This window comes from Canis lupus, chromosome 15 (genome assembly GCF_003254725.2).
Source record: "Canis lupus dingo isolate Sandy chromosome 15, ASM325472v2, whole genome shotgun sequence".
In the NCBI taxonomy this organism is placed as follows: domain Eukaryota; kingdom Metazoa; phylum Chordata; class Mammalia; order Carnivora; family Canidae; genus Canis; species Canis lupus.
The window spans coordinates 12,776,048-12,801,990 of NC_064257.1; the positions used below are offsets into that span (position 1 = coordinate 12,776,048).

General features: G+C 53.8%; 1 protein-coding gene across 12 annotated transcripts in view; it reads left to right on the forward strand.

The window, feature by feature from the left end:
• The first annotated feature begins 9,892 nt into the window (after positions 1-9,892).
• Positions 9,893-25,943, forward strand: part of TRABD2B (TraB domain containing 2B) — a 210,667-nt gene continuing 194,616 nt past the window's right edge. For 2 of the 12 annotated variants that reach the window (XR_007402544.1, XR_007402545.1), the window contains exons 1-2: positions 9,939-10,136; positions 12,174-12,734. Coding sequence is in view for 7 of the 12 variants with exons in the window: in XM_049094603.1 (XP_048950560.1) it covers positions 10,035-10,136; positions 12,174-12,734 (663 nt within the window). In the remaining 5 variants the exon portion in view is untranslated. Of the gene's footprint in view, positions 10,137-12,173; positions 12,735-25,943 lie in introns of all 12 variants that reach the window. The other 10 variants (XM_049094603.1, XM_049094604.1, XR_007402541.1 and 7 more) reach the window with 10 other exon arrangements.

A 25,943-nucleotide genomic window follows, 5' to 3' on the forward strand; every position in this document is an offset into this window, starting at 1 on the left:
ATGAGCAGAGGAGTACGGGAGGAGGAGCGGGGGGCGGAGAAGAGAGACAATCTTAAGCAGACTCCAAGCCCATTGTGGAGCCCTACACGGGGCTTGATTTCATGACCCTGAGATCATGACCTGAGCTGAAACCAAAAGTTGCCCAACTGACTGTGCCATTCAGGGCCCCTTATAACTTTTTAAGAAGAGCATCAAAGTGTTTATCCTAGGAGAGGAGATACTTTAGAGTCCACTTCTTATTAGTATTATCCTATCTTCTTATTAGTATTAGTATTATCCTATTATAGTAATAACCCTATCAGTAATATTCACAGCCCTTTACATACACTAAGTGCTTTCACATCCATCAGCTTGATCTCCACACCAAACCTGTGAGCTCTGCATTGCTGTTGTTTTGATGAGGACACGGAGATCTGGAGGGATTAAGCTAGGAAGTGGTGAAGCTTTTTCTCATATGGCATGTATTTTGCAGTTACAAAAATTAGTATAGAAATACATTCACTAGGGATGCCTGGGTGGCTCAGCAGTTGAGCATCTGCCTTTGGCTCAGGGCATGATCCTGGAGTCCTGGGATCGGGTCCTGCATCGGGCTCCCTGCACGGAGCCTGCTTCTCCCTCTGCCTGTGTCTCTGCCTTTCTCTGTGTGTCTCTCATGAATAAATAAATTTAAAAATCTTTAAAAAAATAAAAAAGAAATCATACATTAACTTGCACAAACCACATTGGTCCAAGGGCCCCAATAAAAGGAAAATGCTGAAAAGTACGTGGCACTCCTAGATTTAGTTGAACCACCAATAACCCCACTTAACCCATTTATACTGCATTTAGCTCTGCTTGAGTCCTGTGGACAACCTCTGTAATTTCTCTATCCTGCCCCTGCCCCAATTTGGGTTGGATTCTCTACTTTGCGTCTGTTATGTTTGATACATCCTTTCATGGGCCTCTCATTCTGATGAATCCCAAATTTTGGCCCCTTTTGATGATAGCCTTTTGTTCTTGGCCCCCTTCTATGAAGACACTGCACAAATGGCTCTACTCTGAACAGCCCCCTCCTCTCACAGGGAGCTCCCCTCTTTGAGACTGTCTCGAAGGCAGCCCTCATCTGTTGACGGATGCTATTGCCGAACCTCTGCCTCGAGCGTGCTTTTCAGCTGTTCGGGTGGGTTACGTGGAGTCATCCACGGTCTCTCCCAGAGGCTCCCTTATGAACAGAGAGAGATGGTTAATGGGATTAGATATCCAGGCTACGAGGTCGTGCTCAGCCTGGACCGGTGCCCAGGGCTAGGGGCCGACGGTGGCTCAGGTGAGGGTGCCAAAGTTCCTGAGGAAGTACTTGCTTCACAATGGCTTCATTGACCATATGCATCACTCACATGCTTGCAGCCTTTGCTCCTGAACACAACAGCTGATACGTCCTGACCAGGATTCGCCTGTCCATTGTTCTTGGGCGATGCTTGAGAGTGACTTGCTCTCTCTCGTACTCCTCGAGGCCTTCTCTGGTGGAGCCCTCTCTCCCCGGGATCCCAGGTTCCCTGCTGCTCCAGATCCTTCACATGAGCAAGCCAACGCGCTATGTGACCCCTGTTCTAGAAAGCCTCTCCACTGCCCAGCCCGCTACTTTACCCTTTCCCACAGCCTGAGAAGGGGTTGCCTGAACTAGCTGTTTCTGCTTCCTCTCCTCCCTCTCTGTTCTCAATCTCCTGAGTTTCTGTCCCCAGCAGCCCACTGAAATGGCTCCTGTCAACCTCCCTGTGGCCAAAGCTAACGGTCACTTTCCTGGTTTCTTTCACCAGATTATCTTGCCTTCTCTCACCTGGGTTTTCTCCTACTTCTGTTGTTTGGGGTGGAGGCTCCTCTCTCAAACTGGAAACCATCAGGTCCTCTGGGCTTAGACACAGGCTTCCTTCAATTCTCAGTCTCTGTCTTTCCGATGGGCCCTTAGCTTTAAATAGCATTGCTATCAACGGAGCCCAGAGGTACCCCTCCAGCCCGGACTGCTCTGCTGGAACCCATGCTCACGTGTAAGCTGTTCCCCTAACACCCTCACGTGGACCCCAGTAGGCAGCTCATACTTCACGTGACCTAAAACTGGATTCTTGTTACCCTCCCCTCTACTCCCTCAGCCTTCCCCTCTCAGTAAATGCAGCCAGTTGCTCAGGACAAAAACCCGAGTGTTCTCGATTCCTCTGGCCCCCTCACCACCAGCTCACATCTGCCACAAATGGTTCTAACACTGTATGATCCAAATCTGCTCACTTTCCTCATTTTACCACAACCTCCGTGGTTGGAGCCACCACCATCCTCACCCCCCAAGTACTGCCCTGATGCCCTGACCAGGCTCCTGAAGACCTCCCTTGCCACCTGAACAACCTCCACTTTACAATCTGATCCATCTTCTAAAGATGTAAATCAGGTCATTTCACTCTTCTTTAAAACCTTCCTCTGGCTTCTCAGCAAAGCTAGAATTCCAGCACCTTCCTTTGAACCACAAAATCTCACTTCATCTGGCCTCTCCTATCTCTCTGGGATCTCTGAGAATTTTCTCCCCTGGGCCCTACATGTCTGGCTTTGCTGGACTTCTGTCTGTTTCGCTGAACACACCAAGCTGGCTTTCTCTTTCAGGAATGCTCTTTCCCCAGACTTTTCCTGGCAAACTCCTCCTAGTTCACCAGACCCTCTATCACTTCATTGTGACCACTGGTAATGGTTACTGCTATATTATTTGTCTTCATTAAGTAGAAAGTAAGGTCTGTGTGAGCAAAGACTCCATCTCTCCTGCTCACTAATTCTTTAGCACCGAGCTTGATGAGACTCACAACACACGCGTTGCATGCATGAATGAATGAATCCTCTCATGCTCTTTCAGGAGCCACCATCACTCTACCAGATGCCAGGCACCGAAGCAGGCATCTGCTAAGCATGAGCTCCGTCTAGCACGGGGCAGGCTCTGGAGCCATACTGCCTTGTTTCAAACCTTGGCTCCGCTGATGACTGGCTGTGTGACTTTGGGCAGGGTTTTGGGCCTCAGTTTCCTCATCTGTAACCTCGAAACAGCAACTCTGTAAGACGGAGAATCTCAATCTCAGTATGATTGGTATTTTGGGTGGGATCATTCTTTGTTGTGGCAACTGCCCTACTCATGGGAGGATGCCTCACAGCATTCAGCCTCTACCCACTAGATGCCAGTAGCACCTTCCCAGTTATGATAATCAAAAGTGTCCTTGGGTATTGCCAAACGTTCCCGTGGGGGCAGAAAAGGCAAAACCATTTTCTATAAGGCATACACTTCAACTTCTACTGACAGATATGAAATTGGAAGTCCTCAGAGCTTATATAAATGGCTCAAACATTTTGAGGACGGAGCCACCACCATCCTCACCCAAAGCACTGCCCGAGGGTCCCAAGGGATACAAGGAGAGGGAGCAGGGATTCCAACTCCTGTCTTTCTGGCCCCACAGCACATGCTCTTTTCTCCACGGCTCCCTGTGCTCCTGGCCCAAGCCCCCCTTCCCTCTCCCTGGTCGGCTCCCACACTCACAGATCCGTGCTAATTACATAGCAATGTAAAACGTTATATGTGGTTTGTTATTTTATATCCAGGAACATGGGCTACAGCCTTCATTACATAAAGCAGCTGTGTGTATACATGGGGTCTAAGTGCTACTTAGTGGTCAGCTCGATGGGGTATTTTGTTTCAGGCATCACATTTCTTTTTCCCCTTTCCATACTCCTATTGAATCCTAAAAGGAGGAATACAGACTGGCACAGCCCGGGCTAGAGTGAAAGGCAAAAGCCTCCTAAGGGACAATCATCCCAAGCCCTAATTAGGTTGGGAGAGACAGTCCAGGATGTACCAAATGCCATGTGAAAGCGTCCTCCAGTGATTGTGTGTGTGCATGCGTGTGTGTTCAAAAGGCACACACAGTCAGCCCATGCCACCTATACCACCTTCCCATCTGTGTCTGAAAAGAAGCAAGTGCTTTCCTCAAACTGTGTGACTGGAATATGCCATGTGTCCCCCCTGAGACTCTGTTTCCTCATCTTTAAAATGGGAGTAAAAATATCTGTCCCACAGTGTTGCTGATGCTTTAAATAAAGGGCCCTGCACAGAACTGGTCTACAGCAACCCCTAGCTGCTTTTCCTTCTGCACTTGCTAATACCCCCGAGCATGCCACCCAAGCCCCCACTCCAGCCCGCTCTCAGCGCCAGCCCTCTTCTCCAGCCAGGATGTTCTATTCCCAGGCCCACCTCTGTCCCCTTTGCTTTCTCTTTCCAACTATTTAAATGCTATCTTTCCTTCACCACCTCATTCAAATCCCCACTGCTCCTGGAAGATGTCCTTGACACTCCGGTTCTCACTGGCTTCTCCTGGACTCTTAAAATACTACATCACTCACCTGGCACTTAAATGCATTGTAACTAGTCACCTGAGTATTTCCATCTTATTCCAAAATTGCAAGTAGCCAGAGGTCAGGACTGTATTCCTTCATGCCTAACACTCTATATAGTACACGTGGGGACCCCATAAGCATTTGTGAATTAACAATCAATGCATAGCATTGTTGTTGTGTCACTGAGGCCTACACACACATCTCCTCTAGAAGCTGACATGTAGTCGCTCTCAGCCAGCACCTGCAATTTATGCAGAGCAAGCTAAGAAGGTTATAACCTCTGAATGGCAAAACGAAGGGCTTTCCGCAATCATGTATGGCTTTTCCTGCTGTAGTCTTATTTCCAATCCTTCCCAACGGTTCTCAAATGCTAGCTCTCCCCCATCATCATTCACAGCTCCCCAACTACTTCAGACACTTGTACTTTTTCATGCCTCCGCGCTCACTTGTTCCCACTGCCTGAAATGACCTTCCTCTTCTCATCCTTTCTGCCCAAATCCTGCTCATCTTTAAAGGTCAACTCAAATATTACCTTCTTGCAAAGTCCTTTGCTGATTTCCTCTCTCCTAAGGCTGGCTTTCTCTCAAGTTGCTCCCCAAACACACACACACCCCATATGTCTCCCAAATCACACGATTTGCCTCTCTCTCTCTCCCTTACTGGATTGCAAGCTCTTTGAGGGCACCATCTGAGCTGATTCCTCTGTGCTCTCCATACCTCCACTGAACTGGACCACAGGTAGGCTGTTCATTATTTTTATTTTTTTAAGTGTGTTTTAATTTTTTTTTTTTTTTTTTTTTACAAATGCCATCTTGTACAGCAACTTCAATCCATATTCTACGACCCTGCCTCTATTTTCACACTTCCGTGAGGGAATGCCCTTTTCTTTCTTTCTTTCTTTTTTTTTTTAAGATTTTATTTATTTATTTGATAGAGAGAGCACAAGTAGGAGAAACGGCAGGCAGAGGGAGAGGGAGAAGCAGGCCCCCTGCTGAGCAAGGAACCTGATGCAGGGCTCCATCCCAAGACCCTGGGATCATGACCTGAGCCAAAGGCAGACACCCAACCGACTGAGCCACCCAGGCACCCCAGGAAAGCCCTTTTCTGAATCATCTCGGTATCTGGTATCTACTTCTTTTCATCACTCCAGACTGTCTTAAGCACTGCTGACGCTGCATGGTCCTGGAATCTGCTTTCCTCCTCCCCCCACCTCACCTCTTAAGCAGTCCTGTCTTTCAGTCTTCAAGGATTAACTTCCAGACAAGGAAGGCTGGGATGGAGAACGCAGAGCTCTGGGTGAGTGAGAGATGGGCACACCTGGGACAGGAGTTGAACTGGAAGTCAGGCCAGGCTGGGCCTATTTGAAAACACCAGCAGGGCTAGCAACCCAGGCCCTGGCCGGCCACGGGGGCAGCCCTCAGGCCCAGAGCAAAGGGCCTCCTTTGCTCTCCTGCTCAGCTGAGCAGGGGAGCCCCTCATCCCCTTCCCTGAGAGACGCCCTTTGACAGAACCCGGGGCTCCTGGATCAGCTCAAGAGGCAGATCTTGTTGGTTTAGTTACGCTACAAGGCTTCTGTGTCTGCCTGGGCTGTTACAACCTACAGATTCCTGGTACCCATCTGATTGAACAACTTAATTAAATTGCAATAAAAAGAAAGTGGGCCGGATGTGCACTGGGAGAGGAGGCAGGTGGCTGACCATGGCCTGCTTCCTGAGCCCTGTGCCTTTCTCATCCTGCCTACAGGCCCCTTGGCAGCCAGTGGCCATGGGATTCTGAATTCTAGTGTTGGACACAGAAGACCCTTAAGGGTTATCTGCTCTATGGGCTTGTTCATACCCACACAGGGGAACTGGGGTCCAGCAAGGCCAATGGAACCCTCCCAAGCTGCTCAGTGAGACATTAGCAGAAGCACGGTGGATCTCCAGGATTTTAGGACTGTTCATCTAGAGCTGCTCTCATGACACTAGGTGGGGGAAAAATGTTGGAAAACACTAAGACCGTTTTTCTTTTCTTTTTTTTTTTTATAATATCTTTTTTAAAGATTTATTTATTTATTCATGAGAGACACACACACACAGAGGCAGAGACACAGGCAGAGGGAGAAGCAGGCTCCATATAGGGAGCCCGACGAGGGAAGGATCCCTGGTCTCTGGGATCACGCCCTGGGCTGAAGGCAGACGCTAAACTGCTGAGCCACCCAGGGATCCCAAGACCGTTTTTCTTGAGGAGCACCCTCTCCTGGGGCCCCAAACTTGTTTGTTCTTTCTTTTTGGTAACAGCTTTATGGAAACATAATTCACATACCATACAAGTCATCCATTTAAAGTATATAATTCAATGGTTTGTAGTATGTTCACTGCACTGTGCAAACTTTACCACAATTAATTCTAGAGTATTTTCATTATGTCCCAAAGCAACCCAGTAGCATTCAACCAAGGTCCCTCAAGCTCCCCATTCCTCCTAACCCTAATCTACTACTAATCTACTCTCTGCTTCTATTATTGCTGCCTCTGACACTTTATAGGAATAAATCATATCATATATGCCCTTTTGTGACTGGCTGCCTTTATCTAGTGTCATGTTTTCAAGAGTGATCTGCACTGTAGCATGTCTCTGTACTTCATTCCTCTTTCTGGACAAATAACATTCCAGCATATGAACATATCACATTTTGTATGTCCATTCATCTATAGATGGACTTTTGAGTTGTTTGTCTCTTTTAGTTATTTTAAATAACACTGCTACTTTGTGAGGATGCATGTTTCCAATTTCTTTTCCACCTAGGAGTGGAAAAACCTGTTTGTTCTTGCATCTTATTAACAATATCAGTAATAACGCTGATGGAGATCCAAAGTATTATTGCACACATTGACTCAGAAAAATCGGATAGGAGGAATGCCTGAGTGGTTCAGTCACGATCTCGGGATCTCGGAGTCATGAGATCGAGCCCTAAGTTGGGCTCCACATTCCACATTGAGGGTGGAACTTGCTTAAGATTCTCTCTCTCTCTCTCTCTAAAAAAAAAAAGACAAGAATGGAGAAAGAGAGGCACTGAGAGGTTAACTGTTTTGACCCTGGTCACACAGCCATGAAGGAAGAAGTCATAGCTGGCACTCATGACAAATAGCCAATGAAACTTTGATAATTTTAGAAAACAAGCCTTGGAACATTTTAAGAGTCACACACCCACATATTCACATGCACCATCATTCTAATTATATGGATCCATTTCGAACCTGACCAGGTCCTTCCTTATCTTCTGTCTGCCTGTGTCTCCTAATTCCCCTTGAAGACCATCACTCTCCCTCTCTGTGCAGTGGACTCCTCCTCCCACCTCCCAGCTGGTTCACCCCAACCTTAGGAAGCACAGTGGTGGCTCCGTAGGGAGCTGTGGAGCACCGAGGAGCCAGGCTCTTTAGCAGGCTTCTCTGGTCACAGTGAGTTCTCAGGCTCTGTGGGTGGGAAGCATGGAGTGCACCGTTCTCTCACAGCACCCGGGTGCTCTGGCCTGCTCCGCATCTGTCGCCAGATGTATGCTTGGCTGAGACTGAGGTTGCTCTGGATACCTCCTTGGTTGAACCCTCCGAGATTGCCAACATCAGTTATTTCTGACCTACGAAATGGCAATCTTGTGTGGTCCAACCTGCAAGTCTTTGGCGTTCCCCTCCTTTCCTTCCGTGTTTTGCCCAAAGGCCCAAATTTCACGCTCTGGAAGTCTTTCTGCTCCTCCAGGCCGGCCCAGCCCAGTCTTCCTTGCCCAATCTTCTCCGTTGTCCAGCTGTCTAATCTGGTGCCTGAAGACAGGAGAGCTCCAGAGCGGTGGGGAGGCACTGGGCCGGGAGTCAGGCCACCTCTGCACCGCCTGCCTGACTCCTCTCTGAGCTCTCTGCCCCCAACTCACGACCTACAGTCATGTCTCTTAAGGGAGCACTTTGGCTCCCGCCAGACTCCCTGTCACGTAGGACATGTGAAGTACCGACTCTCCGCTGTGGCCAGAGGACACACAATGTCAGCTCCTGCCACCGGCCTTTTGTTCCAGGCCCGTCCACCTGCTTGCAGTCCCCTGCGGGCACCTATGTCCCCTCCTCTGCACCTTATCACCTGCTCTCCCTTCACCCTGCGGACTTTGTGCAGCTCCTCCACTCAGTTGCCCAGGACTGGGCATTCAAGACGGCTCCCAGGAGTCTTGCCTGAGCCTCTGAGCCCCTGAGGTTAGCAGACCTTCCTCTCTGTTCCCGTTGCACAGTGCCTCCTGGCACTCCATTGCCGGGTGGGCTCCTGACGATTCTCCCTAACTCGGACTCCAGTCTCTGCTGCCAGCATGGGGCGCATCAGTGAACTTCATCAACCGGAACTAGGGGAGGGTGCCTGGGACTCCGCTTCCCCACTTTCTGCAAATGGCCCAGAAGCCTGGGCCCTGTTCTTTGGTTTCTTCTAAGCTTCATTTGACTCTCGGGAACAGAAGGTTGCTTTTAAGGGCTCTTTCAGTTCCTACGGTGTAAGGATTTGGGGTATGACTCTTCCCTGTTCCCAGGCCATTCGCAGGCGCCCCGGGCGGGTCCGAGGAAGTCCCGCGGAGAAGACTGTTGAAATGCAAGAGGCCAAGGAATCGCGAGGAAGATTGCCCGGTGTTTTAATGCAGCTAGTGTTGGCCGAGCACCTACTAAGCGCGAGCCAGGGTCAGCCCGGGGCGGTGAGACGCACGGCGGTAGCGGCCCCTGCGCGGCCTGCCTCCCCCGGCGCCTGCCCCTCCCGCCGTCCCGGCCGCAGCTCCCCGGGCGGTGCGCACCCCCGCACCCCGCACCCCGCGCCCCGCGCCCCGCACCCCTGCACCCCGGCTCTGGGCCTCGGCCCGGGCGCCCCCTGGTGGCCGCGCGCGGGAGCTGCGGGCGGCGGGGCGCGGGCCGGGGAAGGGGGAGCGCGGGGGAGGAGGAGGCGCGGGCAGGGGCGGGGAGGAAAAAGTTGCGCTGGGAAGTTCGGAAAGTGGGGAAGTGGCCGCTGCGGGCCGCGCCGCCCTCCGCGCGGGGCGGCGGGCGGGGAGCCACGGGAGCGGGCGGGCGCCGGCCATGCCCCGCAGACCCCGCAGACCCCGCCTCGCCGCGCCCCGACGCCCCGCGGCCCGGCCCGGCCCGGCCCCCCGCCCCCCGCCCCCCGCGCCGGGTCCTCCCCTCCCCCGCCCCGGCGGCCCCAGCCCCCCGCCCGGCCCGGCCCGGCTCCGCGCCGCGCTCCCGCCCTCCTCCCTCCCTCCCTGCCGGCCGCGGAGCAGCATGGCGGAGCCCGGGCAGCGGCCGCGCGGCCGCCCGCCGCCCCTCTGAGCCCGGCCCCGGGGCAGCCGGGCGCCCCCGCCCCGCCGCCCGCCCGCCCGCCCCGCCGCGCCCGCCGCCGCCGCACTTGTCCCGCCGCGCGCCCCCCGCCGCGCCGCGCCCCCGGGACCCCCGGGACCCCCGGGACCCCGCGCCCCCGCGCCCCCGCGCCCCGCCCGCCCCGGGACCCCGCGCCCCCGGGAGCTCGGCGCGGCTGCGGGGCGTCGGCGCGCGCTCGGAGCCCGGGGCCCCCCGCCCCGCCCCGCCCACACGGCTGCCGGCGCCCCGCCGCTGCAGCCCCGCGCCCGCGAGGAGCCTCCGCGCCCCGTCCCCGGCAGGATGCTCGCCGCGCTGGCGGGGCCGCTGCTCGCCGCCCTCCTCGCCGCCGCCCGCGCCCGCCCGCAGCCCCCGGACGCAGGACAGTGCCGGCCGCCCGGATCGGTGAGCGCGCCCGCCCGCCCGGCCGGCCCGCGGGGACGGGGACGGGGACCGGGACGGGGACCAAGACGGGGACCGGGACGGGGACCGGGACGGGGACGGGGACCAGGACGGGGACCGGGACGGGGACCGGGACGGGGACCAAGGCGGGGACCGGGACGGGGACAGGGACGGGGACCAAGGCGGGGACCGGGACGGGGACCGGGACAGGGACGGGGACGGGGACCGGGACGGGACCGGGACGGGGACCGGGACGGAGACCAAGACGGGGACGGGGACCGGGACGGGGACCAAGACGGGGACGGAGACCGGGACGGGGACCGGGACGGGGACGGGCCCCCGGGACGCGTCCTCCCCGCGCCCCGCCTGCGCCCTCCGCCCGCCCGCCGCCCGCAGCGCACCCCGACCCCGGCTCCGGTCCGCCCTCCAGCAGCCCCGGTCCCCGCGCTGCCCTCTCCCCTGCCCGCGCTCCCACCTAAGGCACACTTTCTCCTCCTCCCTCTCCAGCCCAGGCCCCCGCACCCAATCCCCCAACTGCCCCCATTTCACCAAAAGGGGGGAAGATTCCAGAGGAGAGGAAAGGGAAGCGCCGGGGCACGCTGGCCTAATATCTCCTTCGGGGTTGAATAATTACTGGTTCTCTTAATTTTCCTCCAACTGCGGAATTCCTTGCCTTCTCCCAGTCTCCCTCCCTCAAAGTGCCAATGAATGCATTGAAAATGACACTGAGTCGGAGGCCAGGGAGCCCGAGAAGGTTGTGTAGGGTGCTCACCCGCTGCCCGGCAAGCCGAGAGTTAGTGGACCTTGGGCAAGGTGCACCTCCGCGTCCTCCTCCCCCTCCTCCTCCTCCTCCTCCTCCTCCTCCTCCTCCTCCTCCTCCTCCGTGCGGAACAGGGAGGCGAGGGCCAGCTGGGAGCTCGGACTTAGTCTCTCTCCAAGGAGCTGGGACTCACGAGTTGGGGCTGTTAGTAAAATAAGGTACCGTCCCCACCCACCCGGCCACACACTTTTCATTTGCGCCGGAATCCGAATCCGGCAGAGAAATGTTATGAGTTGACCTCGGGCTTGCAGGTGGTCAGTGCACAGTGCAGGGGCTTTTCTGGTTGGAAACGGAGTTTGCCTGAGAGAAATGATAGCCTCTTTCTCATGCCCGGGAAGCCCTGGTCCTATGCTAGATCTGGAGAAAGGCCCCCCGTGTCCAGGACCCCTCCAAACGCCCCTCATCGGAGCTTCAGTCACAGAAGGTGACAGAGTTGGGGTTGGAGGCCAGGTGGAGCATTTCAGGGGAGCAGCCGGAAGCCCCAGAGTATGTAGGGTCCCTGGGACCAATTCTGGGGAATCTTCGCCTCCCAGAGCAGGGCCTCGAGGCTGTAGTTCGCCTGCCGCTTTTAAAGCGCTTTCTCATCTGTGCTGGGGCAGGGTAGCCGACACCCAGACCTGCCCTCCAAACGGGAACACCGCATCCCCCCGATGAATGGGAAGTAGCTGTTTAAATAGGTGTGCTATTTTTAATAGGTGTTCTGCTTTCAAAGTGCTCTTGGCATGTATCTTCTAATGGTTGGATTTAAAAGTTATATGACTTCCTCCCTTCTTGCCAGAGCAGGACTCTCGGTCCCCCTCTCCCCACCCTCCGCATGAAACACCACCGGTGAAGGTTTGGCTTGGCCGAGGGCGAATGTTCTCAGGTGCTGAGGTCCTTGGCCCTCGCGGGGAAAGCTAATCCTGACTCCTTCGTTGCCTGCTTCCTCTGTGCCTGGCGCTGCTCTTAGGGCTCGCTTGTATGCGTAGTGTCTTTTCAGCCTCCCCTCAGGTGGCTGCTCTCACCCCCATTTCACAGGCAGGGAAACTGAGTCTGTGGGAAGTGGAACAGTGCGCCGAGACGGAATTTGAATCTGGATCTTTCGGCTTCCAGAGTCCTTGCTCTTTCCCTGCCCCACGTGGGCCCCTGCCTCCCACCCTGTCCCCAGCTGCTTCTCTGGCTGCTAACCCGGTTTCCCCCGCCGCCTTCAGCCTCACCGCCTGCCTTCTCTCCCACTGCAGCAGAGGGAGCTGAACTCCTTCCTGTGGACTATTCGGCGCGACCCCCCGGCCTACCTGTTTGGCACCATCCACGTCCCCTACACCCGTGTCTGGGACTTTATCCCCGACAACTCCAAGGCGGCCTTCCAGGCCAGCGCTCGCGTCTACTTCGAGCTGGACCTGACCGACCCGTACACCATCTCGGCGCTGGCCAGCTGCCAGCTGCTGCCGCACGGGGAAAACCTGCAGGACGTGCTGCCGCGGGACCTCTACTGGCGCCTGAAGCGCCACCTGGACTACGTGAAGCTGATGATGCCCTCGTGGATGACGCCAGCGCAGCGGGGCAAGGGGCTCTACGCCGACTACCTGTTCAACGCCATCGCGGGCAACTGGGAGCGCAAGAGGCCCGTGTGGGTGATGCTCATGGTGAACTCCCTCACGGAGACTGATGTGCGCTCCCGGGGGGTGCCCGTGCTGGATCTCTACCTGGCCCAGCAGGCCGAGAAGATGAGGAAGAGCACCGGGGCCGTGGAGCGCGTGGAGGAGCAGTGCCACCCGCTGAATGGGCTCAACTTCTCCCAGGTAGGCCCTCGGCGTCCCGGGGCCCGGGCAGCCCCTGTGTCCTCTCTTCTGATTGCCTTCCTCCTTCCGTGGCCAGAGCCCTGGCCTTCTCCCAATGGGAGAGGCTCTTTCGGGCAACGAGGCAGCTCTTGGGCTGCTTTAGTGGTGGGCGGAGGGCAAGCTGGTATGCGCTAGAACCTGGGGGTTAGAGTTGGGGTGATGGCTTCTGTCTCAGCGGTGCTACCTGTTGGGATATCCAATCCCCACTTGCCGTGCTTGCCTGAGCAGAAAGAATTTTCCCGGGAGCATCAGAGTGAGGAGAACAACAAGAGTGAGTTGCAAGTTCGCGTCCAGCCATGCCGAGGCCCTGGGGTCTCAAGGGCAGGAGGCTGTCCTGAAGCTGCTATGTGGGTCACACCTGGGCAGCAGCATATACGTACGGGGGATGCATACAGGGAGGGCAGGGCAGGGCCAGTGGACCTGGCGTCCGGTGGCTCTGACTTGCTGCATAAGGTTAAGCACTGCTGAATGGCCCCGGGGCCTGGAGTGGCTCTAGGCGACCCTCGGACTGCCTCCCTAGGCCTAGGGAAAGTCAACAAGGATAGTTTTGGGGTTAATAATTTCAGAGAAATGTGTTCACTTAAAGGTTGACAGTTCTGATTTCCGAGCCTCAAGAATGGGGCCAGGGAGAAGGGAAGAGCTTCGGAGGTTGAAAGTCTCTGGCTGCCAGAGACCTGATCCAGCAAAATGTCATTAAAAGCCCTATCTCCATGGGCAGAGGTCACTTGCAACTCACTGGCCCCAAACTCCACCCTGAGACCCTGGGAACAATGAGTTCACATCTGTGCCTCGAGAACAGGCTGTCAATCCCGCGATGGGGGGGGCTCCGTGTCAGGGCTGGTGGCTCCTGCAAGGAGGCCTCAAAACGGGGCTTGGGCCGATGCCCTGGGTGAGGTGCGGTCCCCGAGGCGGGCTTCTCCGTTCAGGAGACAGCCTCATAAGTTGGCCAGGCTAGAAGCTCTACCACCGGGACCAGACTTGCTTGCTGCTCCCGTGATGTTGCACCTCTTCCCCAGGGAAACAGCGGCAGAAACCGATCCCCCTTTGGAGATCTTCTGGCCTTTGTGTTTCCAGGGGAAATGCAATATTGTCCCCGGGGAGGTAAGAAGCCAGATTGATTTGCCAGCCAAATGAAAGGCGAGTTTGTTGGTTCTCCTGCTGGCTCTCCCATAATTGTGGAGTCCTTACCCAGAGGGCCCCGGTGGCAGGAATATTGGGGCAGTTAGTCACGCCCCGCAGGGTTCTGACTACGCCTGACTCCTTCTCCACGGGGGAAAATCCTGTGCATTCTCTGGCCCGGGCGCTGAAGCCTCTGAACATACCGGCTTTCCCCTTCTGAAGTGACTTTTCCCTTGCCAGCCTCGGGAGCTGATATTATCTGTGTCAGGCTCCCCAGCGCTCACCGCCCATCTCATTTTGGAGGCAGGTTTGTGGGAGGCCTCTCTGCTCAGAGACCTCACGTCTGGCCTGGATATCTTCTTTAGGTCGGGGAGGTGGGGCATCCAACATCACTGTCCACACCCTCTTTGTACCAACCACAGAGGAATCCGAGGAGAGCTGGAGGGAGCATAGAAACCCTCTGGTTAAAGAGCCCCTGGCTTTAATCTGTCTCTCTTAAAACAACAAAACTATCTTTCCTCGGTGTCTGGAAGCACTGCTGTTCAACCAAATGACGGCTTCGGTAGGTTGAAAACATTTGCTGGAAAGTGTGTGAAGTTATGTTTTAGGAAAAGTTCCTGAGAGCCATTTATCGGCCAGCAAGGAGCCCGCTGACAGTCTCCAAAGCCCATGTTTGAAGATCAAACGGACTCAAATCTCTGGTTTCAAAAACGCGCCCACCCCATCACCAGCCTGGGCCCGCTTTTAAAATTGTTCTTGGGTCTAGCTCCTCAAGAGGGCTGCAGGAAGCAAGTCCAGAACAAAAGAAAACAGGACTCCTCTCGGTTCCCTAATCTGCACACCCTTCACCACCTGCCAGAGTGTCCGACCCCGCCAATTTGTCCTGTTATCATTTTGGAGCGAGGTGCTGAAATCTCTCCTCCATCCCCGTGGGCAGCTGTGGGCTAACTGGGAAGGGAAGGATCCCGGAGCTTGGGCGGATGGGGGTGTTAAGGGTCCTCAACCCCAAAGTCAGAAATGAGCAGCCTTCTCAGGAAAATTGTATGTGCGCGTGCACAGTCTGATAGGAACATCTGTGATGCATTATTGTACCGAAATATCTGTTAAGTGCATCAGATTTTTATTTTTTCTTTCCTCTCAGCATTACTGTTATTGCAAAATATTTGGTGCAGGGAAACAATGAGAGAGGAAGGCGGGAAAAAGAAACCTTAAAAGTTTTAGAAAGCCGTTTTTGTGAGGAGCTGGAATTTTAGTTTTAATTTTAGTATTTCTCGAATTTTTATATTTTCTTCTAGGCAGAAATACCACATTTTTCCTTGCTAAATGGAGAAAGAAAGTGTATATTTTAGGATTCCACGGGTAGCGAGGAGCTACTGAAAAAGTCTCTGGTCTCTGATTTCAGCATAAACTCAGAGTGCTGGAGCCAACATCAACGTGGGTTTGCAGTGTGACCTTGGGCAAGTCAGTTCTCCTCTCTTGGCCTGGTTTTTCCTGCCTGTGAGCTGAGATGCCAGGATTAGGTCATTATTCAAGCCCCTTCCAGTTCCAACATTCCACGGGACAGTTATAATCAATTCCACCTGCCGGGCACCCTGCACTCAGGAGGCATGCTTTTCCATTTGGTCGGATGCTCTCTCAGGTGAGCACTCAGAAAGGCTGGGTGACTCGCCCAAGGTCACGTGGCTAATGAGGACCAGAGCCAGTCCCCCTGGCCTTAAGCGAGGCCTTCATGCTTCCTGCCGCCCCATGCTGACTTCGTTTTTTCATGTCCTTCTGCGATTCTTGCTTCAGTCCTTTCTGCTGTTTCTTTCTCTCCGTTAGAGCCAGAGGGCTTAGATTTTTAGTTCTTGGAGAGTTTATACTTGTGGAGCAAGTATGTTGTTTGTCTCATACTGGAGCTGGAGCGAGAATGGCAGAGGCCTTGATGTATGAGACAGCTTACACAGTGGCTGAGAGATAGCCGACTTGCTTCTAGGTTTCAGTCCCTGCTCTGGCTCTAAAGCCAATGACTCATGCAGAACTTCATGTTGCCATCTATAAAATGGGGCAGCGGTGACCAGCCTTTCACTATTGAGCTGGGTTTGTAAAGCTCTGAGCAGACACTATTTGTGGGAGGTGATAGAACGTGTAAAATGCTACCTCGACGTAGGTCCTGGGCGTGGAAAACCGTTTGGGCCGGCTCCAGGACAGGGAAAGAGGAGGGCCGCAGGGGAAGCCTCATGTGTGCCCTGTTCGCACCTTCTCCACCAGCCATGGCCCCTGCCCATCCTTTGTAGAACAAAGCAAAGCTGGAGTGGGGTGGCAGCGGCCCCTGCCCTCAGGGACCTGGGGATGCCTGGGCCTTGAGTCCAGATCTTGTGACAATCTTGGGATCTGCAGATTTCAATCGGCTGTGCTGGCTGCCTCCCGCCTGAGACTGGCACTGGCTGCCACTAACAAGCAGGGCTGATGGAGCAGGGCTGATGGAGCAGGGCTGCGCAGGAGCTGTCTGTCTCCCTCTAGGGGGCCTCAGTCCCCCCCACCCCACAGTGGAGGCCCTGGATGAGAATATGGCTGAGTCCCATACTTCTCCCCGGCCTGAGATAGCAAGGGCCCTGCCATGCTGTACTTTGCTGTGGTTTAAACAGACATGGCAACATTACCCATCCCATGTGTGTAAAGCCGGAGCACTGGGGCACAGCTGCCAAGGGCATCCAAAATGTGTGTAACATTCTTCAGGGCCCTCACTAGGGAGTTAGAAACCACAAAACCATCATTGGTTGAGCTCTGTCTCCACATGGGCATTGCATTAAACCTGGTAGAAGTACATCCTCTGTGATCAAGTCATATCATCATGTCTCTTTCACAGACAATAAGTAAGAACGTTGTCATGTGGCTGTGCTTGCACAACCAGGCCAGTGGACTCAGGAATCCAGCTCAGGTGTGTCTGATGCTAAAGCCCAGGCTTTTCAGGCTTCTGAAAGATGAGTTTATTTTTGTTTTTCATAGTCAGATGGCATTATCTGGTGATGTGTGTGTGTGTTGGAGTTGGGGAGATCTTTTTTTTTTTTTTTTGCTAAAAAATGAGATAGAATAAAATACGGTAGAGATTATTGAGAAGTGCCGGAATGGATTTTCTTTTTGACTTACAAATTGGATCTAAAGTTGATTCTAAAATAGGAGTTCCCAAAGACATTCTGGGCATGAGTTGTTTCCTTGGAAGGAGTCCCGAGCTTTCCAAGGCACCATTGTGAAGACGTGTCCTTAACACTGCCAGTTGAATAAGGAAGGGTCTCCTTATAGTCAGAGTGCCTGTATTTATATCCTGAGGGGCTAGCACATGTTATTAGGTGCTTGATCAATATTTGGGGAATGAAAGAATGAATGAATGAATGGCTGAATGGTCAGAAACCATGATATGCCCACTCCCTCCCTTCCTCCATCCAGCACTGTGGAATGAATGAATGAATGGAGCCACCGTGAAGAGTCTCCTCTTTGAACTTTAATAGCTCCATGCATTCCTACAGGGACACAAAATGTTGGATCAGGGGTGCCTGGGTGGCTCAGTCAGTTAAGCATCTGCATTTGACTGACATCATGATTCTGGGATCCTGGGATCGAGTCCCATGTTGGACTCCCAGCTTGGTCGGAGAGTCTGCTTCTCCCTCTCCCTGCTGCTCGCCCTACTTGTGCACGCTCTCTCTCTCTCTCTTTTTCACTCCGTCAAATAAATGAATAAAATCTTTAAAACAATGTTGAAATCATCAAGTGGAGAGTTCCCATACAAAGCAGGCTCTAGTCCTGACCTCATTCCAACCTCGCCTGTGACTGTGGGCTAGTCCTTTCCCTCTCTGGGCCTTGGTGGCTCCCTCTGTCCCTTGACCGTAGGCCGGATGATTTCCAGGATCGGCCCAGTTCTGACCGCTCTGGTGCTCATCTATGGGCCCCATATCCTGAAGGCCTGGGGCCGCCCGGGTTTTCTTGAGCCTGGGCGGGGCTGACAGTCTAATCTTCGGCAGGCCGCTGCTGATACCTAATTATCTGGAAGCCTGTTGGTTCCGGTGGGTGATCCTGCTGCCTCCCACTGCCAGTCTGCGGAGCGGGGAGCCCAGCCTGCTGTGGCACAGCCCCTGGACACCTGCCCAGCCTCGGAGCCTCTCCTTCACTGGGGCTCCCCTCCCTCCCTCGCTTCCTCACTTCTTCAGGTTCAGCCAGAGCACCTCCCTGTGCTGGGCCAGTGCAATGCTGGGGGCACACCCGGGAATGGCCCTAGTATTTAGCTGCGGAGGGTTCACTGCCCAGCCAGGGAGAGTGAGTATTCTTAGCCCCATGTTACAGCCCTAGCAACAGAGGCCTGTGCGTTGGTGTCTCCAGTGCCCTGGTTCATCCACACCTCACAGGGAGACTCACAGGGGCCATGCTGAGCCCTCTTCTCTCCAGAGGTCACCCAGAGAGCACGAGCCTCTCAGTCCGTGTTGGATCAAGCTGGCCCAGTCTGCACCGAGTAACCCAGATCCCAGACTGAGAAACATGGTTCTTCGGGCCTCGTCTCCACCCTGCGCTGCCGCAGCCTGCCACACCCGCTGTGGCTCCCACTGGAGCCCTGTGGTTGGGAGCTGTTCAGCAAATGTCTGTCGCATGGTATGGAAGTCCCTCTGGGGACCCCCTAGCGTTGACCCCTAGGCGTGCGTAGTCTCAGATTCTTTGTGCGCAGGGAGAGAGCTGTTTGCAAAGAGCCCCCGCTGGCTCGGCAGGCCTGTCCGCTCTCTCTGACCTGGGTAACTCCGACTGTAACCGCTGAATATATTTTCCTAACGTTCAGGGGGAGGAAAACAAGCCCAGAAGCAGACACACAGGATGGTTTAGGTACCACCATCAAAGGAGAGTCAGGCTGTAAAGCCAGAGGTGACCAAGATGTCATGAAATATTCTAGTCTCAGAATCAGAAGCTCACAGCGTGAAGCCTTCCACACTTAGACACACTCTCTGAATCATACGCCAGGACTCCGAGGCTCAGGGAATCTAAGAATGGTGAAATCTTAGAACATTCGGCTCAGAGGCATTTTTTGACTCGAAGAATCTTCACATCATGAAATCCTAGCCTCTGAGCTTTGAAGAATTTTCAGCTCATAGACACAGACTTCTAAAATCTTCGAGCTGGACGGGACCAGTCTTCCAGAATTCCAAGAAGCCCCATCGGCAAACACATTGATCTTCCCACAACCCGCCAGCCCGATCCCAGGCCAAAGGGAGAAGAAAGCCTGAGCGGGGAAGCACTTTGGGACGGAGATAAAAATGGGAGTGTGCCTTTGTTAATAGTTCCCATTTGGACCTCTCTCGGAGCCAGGAAGAGGTCGCCTGGTAATGCAGCTTTCCGAGGGAGGAAACCGAAGAATGCGAGGAGAGCCACGGCCTGCCAGCCGGGCTGCCGACGCTCTTCCCCCCTCGAGTTTGCTTCTAAGTAGTATCCACTTCACTCTCTTTTATCCCCCATCACTGGCTCTCTGTCCGCCTACTTAATCCACAGGCAGCTGGTGGCCCGGCCTTCAGTCGTGCTCAGCGGCTGCCAAGCCGTCTCGCCGAGCAGCTCCTCCAGGATCACAGGCTTTTAAATCTGCGCAGTATATCCGCTGGAACACAAAACTGTTGCCCCAAGCTTGGAAACGCTGTTGCTTTGCTGAGCCCCCTCCCTCTCCAGGAATTTCCTCCCTTTCTCTTCTAATTCCGAATCCTGTGAGATTTCCAAGGCTCCGCTCAAAGCTGTGCCTCCTCCAGGAAGTCTTCCCAGAATGCTCCTCCATCTAAATCGGCCTGGGAAGAGTCAGTCCAGAGCTTTCCCTGATAACCCAGCCTCGTATGTTCTTTTCCTCCATGGATTTTTTTATGACATTTTATGATACTCTCTCAATATTTATGTATTTTACTTCATGCTGTAAATATTACTGAAACAATCTTTTCTTTCCTAATAGAGCCCGATTCAAAATCCAGCTCCACATAAGGCTCACAATTGACTATAAAACCAGACAGAATGTGCTCCAGTTCTGAAGTTGTGGCTTTGTGGGGTGTTCTGTGGCTGGGGTGTGGGCAGCTCTGGAGGCTGACAAGAGGCTGCTCTTGGCCTCTGTATTCACAGAAAGCCCTCAGACCTCCTACCTGAGTTCAGTCCTGCTGCTGGCCCATTTGGTCAGGATTTTGTGACATCCGTGGGCCCTATTGGATTTCTCTCTCTCCATCCTGGAACACTTTGTTTTCTCTTCCTCATCTGGTACTTGCAAACAAAGGCCTCTTTTTCCCTCCCCTTTACTACCCAGAGCACACATGAGCCTCTCCAGGCTCACCACCCTCCCACTTTATTGTCATTTTAAAATGTTTAATTTTACCCCTTACTAGCTCCTCTGGCTCTGGGCCCCCGTGATGCGGACTTCTTCTAGTCCTTGCTCCCCTCCCCCCCCATCCCTGGGCATGCCTCCACCCGTGTGCTGCTGCTGTTCCCTCTACCCGAGAACCCTTCCCAGTTTGTATTGTTTGGCCGTCTCTGACTCCTGAGGAGTGGTGTGGATTCCTGAGGGCAGTCATTTTAAAAGCCTGGACTCTTCAGATGCCCCTTCATAGCCAGACTTTTATTCGTGGTCACCAGATTGTACCTCGAGGGTGGATACCGTCTCATCCTAACTCAGCAGTTTGAGTTGAGGTGCAATGATGTGATTGGCTTTCAGCATTGTGGGTCTTTTTCATTTACTTATTTATGTATTTTCTAAATTGAGGTATAATTAACGTAACATTCAGGTATACAGCATACTGATTCAGTATTTGTATATATTGCAAATAGTTTCGTGTCTTAAAAGGATCAGTGGATGTCTTAGTCTGCTGACTGCCGGAATTACAAAATACCGTAGACTGAGCCGCTCAAACAACAGAAATTTACTTCCCAGCAGTTCTGGAAGCTGGAAGTCTGAGATCCGGTTAGGAGAGGTGGAGAGAGCAAGAGAGAGAGAGAGAGAGAGAGATGAGTTGAGTTGAGTTGAAAGTGGGAGAGAGGTAGCATTCGATGGAGGGAGCTAAGCCCTCAGGAGGAGGACCTCACCTTCACAACCTCTTCTAAACCTAATTATCTCATGAATACTCTTTCTCCAAATGCTGTCATTGTGGGGGTTAGGGCTTCAACATATGAATCAGGGTGAGGGAGACACATTTGGTCTGTAACAGTGGGTGAGTTGCACCTGGGACCCCCCTGAATGCCTGAGTGCCCTTGAAAAGAGCCTGCAGGTCATCAGCCCAGGCTTGTGCAAGTCAGAGCCCTGGGCCACAGCCTGGGACTAGTGGCACCTGCTGCAGGAGTCTATTCCTCCCCTGACTAGGCAAGGTGGGGGAACCTGGCAGCTTTCAGATCAGTACCTGACCACCTCCTCCCTCCCCTGCAGGCAGGGCAAACACTCCCCTGCCCTGAGTGCTGAGATCTTGTCACCTTTTATTTGTGGGGTTCACTCTTTTCTTCCCATTGGGTCGGGAAGGGCAGTGTGAAGTGTTAAAATCTACTTCTCATTTGCTGCTAAATTGTAAGCCTCTGTTTTTTGTATAAAGCTTCCTCCCTGCCTCCGTCACTCCGAGGAACATTCTGGTCTGATTCTACCTTTAGAAATAAGAATTAGTCTTTATTTACACAGCAGTGGCACAGACTGGGCTCGGGAACCCCCACCACTGCAAGCCTCCAGGCACTGGCCGGGGACAGCCCAGGGCTCCTTCAGCGTCCAGGATCATGCACTTCTTGGGAGTGTCGGTAACCTGGGCCTCGTTACAGGACCTTTCCGTGCCTCAGTCTCCTCATCAGTCAACTCCATCCAAGTGCTGTGAGGATTTATTGATGAGTGTGAAGCACTGTAGTGCAGTGCCAGACACAGAACTCTGCACTCGGTAAACACTAGCTCATACTTATTATTGGATTTTTAAATTAGCATGAGAAATGTTTTGTAGCTCCCACTTTGTGCCAGAAGTTGGGATCTGTGCTGGAGATGGAAATGGAAGCAAGGACGATGATGCCATTCCGGGCGGGCAGCTGCTTCCTGGCGGGGAGGAGGCTTGGGGGGAGCAGGGTGAGGGAGGTCTGGGGAGGTCGCCGGGTAAGGCGCTGGGTGGGGGCGCAGCAGACGCACCCTTCTCAGCCCTGAGGACCTGGGAAGGCTTCCCGAGGGCGGTCTCTCCGGAGTGCAGCTCTGAACCAGCCAGTGTGCGGCCAGGCTGCAGGGTGAGCGCCCGGGGGCCGGCGGTGCCCCCCGGGAGCGGAGCGGGAGCCGGAGCCGGAGCTGCAGCCGCGCGTCCCACCGTCTGCGGGGCCGCCCCTCCGCGGGCCCAGGGTGGAGCCCGGCCGTCGGGGAGCCGGTGCCCCGGGCTGGGTCCTGCGCACCCCCCCCCCCCACCCCCGGTCCCCATCCGGATCCCGGGAGTCCCGGTGCAGGTGTCCTCGGTGCGGGGGCGAGGTCCGGGCGCTGCCCCCCTGCACCTGCCCGGCCGCCTTGGGGGTCGGCACCTGCGGTACCCCGGGGCGAGCCCCCCTCCCCCACCCCGCCCCCGCCCCTTCTCCCGATCCGGATCTCCCAGTGCAGGTGTCCTCGGTGCGGTGGGCGCTGCCCCCCTGCACCTGCCCCGCCGCCTGGGGGGTCGGCCCCCGCGGTACCCCGGGGCGGACCGCCCCCCGCAGGCCAGCCCTGCCCAGAAGCGCAGGGCAAAGATAAAAGGAGAGGCCTTTTTTATTCCTCTTCCACTGCTGCTGCTGCTTCTGCTTAAAGGACTTACCTGCTTCCTCCCTGTTAAGGTTATTGGAAGTTTCCCGGCCAGTGTCATCTCCTGGAGCCTTAATGCACCTTCTGGGCCGATCGTAATTCAAGTCTCAGTCCCATCTTAAAGCCCGTGTTGAAAAGGAAGATGCGGGCAGAGAAAGCCTTTTGGAAATCTCTCTGGCTCAGCCCTCAGCCTTGGGTCGCAGGGTTTCCAGGTCATGAACTGCTCAGCCTTGGGTTTGAGAGAAGACAAACCCATAATTCGAACCATTTGCTTGCACTTTGCAGTTCCCAGTCTTTGACCTGCTTTACCTCTCTTCCTCCCCTCCCCCACGAGGACGCCTCTGAGGGCCTGGAGCATCCTTTGGATTATGAGACGTTTTTGAGCACCAGACCTGCTTGCTTTTGCGGCTGAGATGTGTGTCTTGAAGAGCTGTGGCTTGCTCTTGGGAAGGGTAAACTGAGACACTTATGACCTCAGTGGTAATAATACTTGGTCCTTGTGCTTGCCCTTGACTGGGATGTTCAGTTGACCCAGAGTCACATAACCCCCATGCCTAGGCCTGCTGGTACTCTAGCAGGTGATTTTATATGACTCTGCTTCCGTCCGTGTAGTTTTGTGGGGAGGGTGGTGAGAAAGGAATGCAAGATTCTTGATGGAGATCTTGCGTGTTGAAGCGGATCAGAGCCATGGAGATGGGAGTGGAAAAAAGCCATACGGGGAAGAAGGAGGATTGTTAAACAGAAGTGCCAGGATGGGAAAATGCCGAGTGGGAAACAGAGACAGTTGAAAAAAATTATTAAATTTCCTTACTACTCACAGCCCACTGACGAGTCCTTGAAACAGGCAGAGTGACCTTCCTCTACGGACTCAGCTGCCTCCATGTGGACACCTTGCTGAGGGCAAAAGGCACACTTAGCCCCCATCCTGTAAGCCTGTTTTAACATATAAAAATTCCTTTAAATTGTCCTTAATTTCTAAACACTCCCCCCCAAGATATGTGTTGGCGATCATCACCCAAGCCTATGACCCATCAATATACATCCGAAGGGTCTCATGACTAAGGTTTTATTAGATGGTAATAAATGACCTTTTCCTAACAATAGCTAGCCCCCTCAAGGTCCTGGAAACCTTGTTTCCAAAATTCCTTAGAGACTTAAGCCATCCTTAACCCCCTCCCAACTTGTAGGTGTATAATCCCCACCCCTCGCGACCCCATTGAGGCTCTTTCTGCCCATGGGTCCTGTCCGTGTGCTTTAATAAAATCACCTTTTTGCACCCAAGACGTCTCAAGAATTCTTTCTTGGCCATCGGCTTCGAACCCTAACATTCTTTCCTACATCACAGAGGGCATGCAAAGAACAGTGTTTCTACCCCTCCCTCCGTTAACTGCATTCTTCCCTTTCCTATCCGGCTCCTGAGACAGCCGTTGTTATTCAGTGCCCATTATGTGCTGGGCCTCTGGTGTATCACAGAAAATTCCTAAAACGGTCCTGAAAGGCAGGTATTATTTTCATTATTTTGAGGAAATTGAGTCTAAGTGCTTTGTGCAAAATGGTGGAACCAGGATCTGTTCTTAGATCTTCCGATACTTTAAGGGAGAGACTGGACTGGAGTTGGAATTCCTGCTCTACCGCTTTGGCTGCAGAACTGGGGTATGTTTTCACACCTGAAGAAAGGGGTTCACATAGTATTCCACACCGCCCCCCCCCCCAGCACCCCCGCCGTGTGTTGTGAAGAGTAAATGAGGTAATGCATATAAACCGCCTCGCTGTGCGCCTGGCACGAAGTACGAGGTGATGAATGTTAACTGTGCTGGTTGAAGTCGTGGTCATTTTCGTTGTTGTGATTGGCTCATTTTCACACTGTCTTGAGGGGAGACCCAGCCCGTGGAGAAGATGGCCCTTGGTCCCTTAGGCTCTCATGCACTGAGCCACTGAGGGTCATCCAGAACAGGGATGGGTGTGCTTGGCTGACCTGATTGGAAGCGTGTGGCCCGACCACCCAGAGTGTGATCATTTTTTGCTGACCATCTGTGGTGTGTCATGTCTGACTGTATCCCTTCTGGTTTGGCTTCCCTGTGACCTCCCACTGCTTCCCGGAGTGAGGACACATCAAAAGGAGGGATCGAGAAGTTTAGGCTGGAGACCCAGGCTCAGGGCCCAGCTCTGTCTCGGGTTTGATCATGACCTGGGGAGATCCCCTATCTCAGTGTCCTTTCCCTCAGCGGTTGAATGTTTATAGCAGCAAGTCAGAGTTGTGGGGAGAATCAAGGGATAAAGCCTGGGAAGGACTATCTTAACCTCCAAGAGCTCTGTGCCCTCTGTGGTCCTTGGTGTACAAGTGTTTTACCTCCTCTCTTTCTCCCAGAGAGAACTACAGGTTTCTCCTGCGATCCAACGGGGGAGAGTTCCTGCGGTGTAAGCAAGGAAGCAACTATCATTAATTTACATGGAAACATTAGTGAGCCCTCCTAGAAGCAGAGAATAACCTCTCAAACCTTTTCTGATACCTAAGGACCCACCTTGCTAGTGGATTCCCAACATAAACTGAGATAAAGCAGTTAGATGCTCACAGGCACAGTCCGAAGCTATGGTGGCTTGGTGCTGAGATGCTGAGTGTGGGTGCAGGGAAGGAGCACGATGGGGCCTCTCTGGCTGCTGCTTTGAGTGCTCACCGCCTCTCATGCTATTTTCACTTCTTGCCCCTTTTTATAAAGAAATCCTCTCCGGAATTTTTTGTTTTGGGGGGGGGGGGGCGGTTGTGGAAACAGGTACTAATGTCGGTCTTCTGTAAAAGAAAGGTGGTATAAAATGAATTTTCAAATAGCAAAGGGATGCCCTACCCTGTAAATGCTTAGCGAATTGATTTCGTTATTATGAAGCTGTTCATCCATTCATCCATGCCTTCATTTGTTTGTTGGGCAAGTACTACTGGGAACTGCGCTGTGAGTCCCCGTTCAATATGCGACAGGAGCTGAACTGAATCAGCTCCTACCTGTGTGTCCTTGTTAAGCACTGACTGTGAGCCTCCACCTGCGTGGCAGCTGGGCCTTGTGGGGGCTCCGCTACTCTGGAAGCATCTGCAGATGCTACCAGGGTGGAGGGACTGCAGCCTTGCTGTCCAGGAACTGTCTTTGCTGGTGAAGATGTTCCATTTGTAGACAGTAGGTGACCCCATCCTTATCGGTACCTGGCTCAGCTTTAGTATAATGCCGCCTGAGCTCGGTAGTGAAGGACCAGTGGTATCCCCGGGTTCAGGAGGAACAGCACGTCCAGGGCTGGCGCTGGTGGTGATG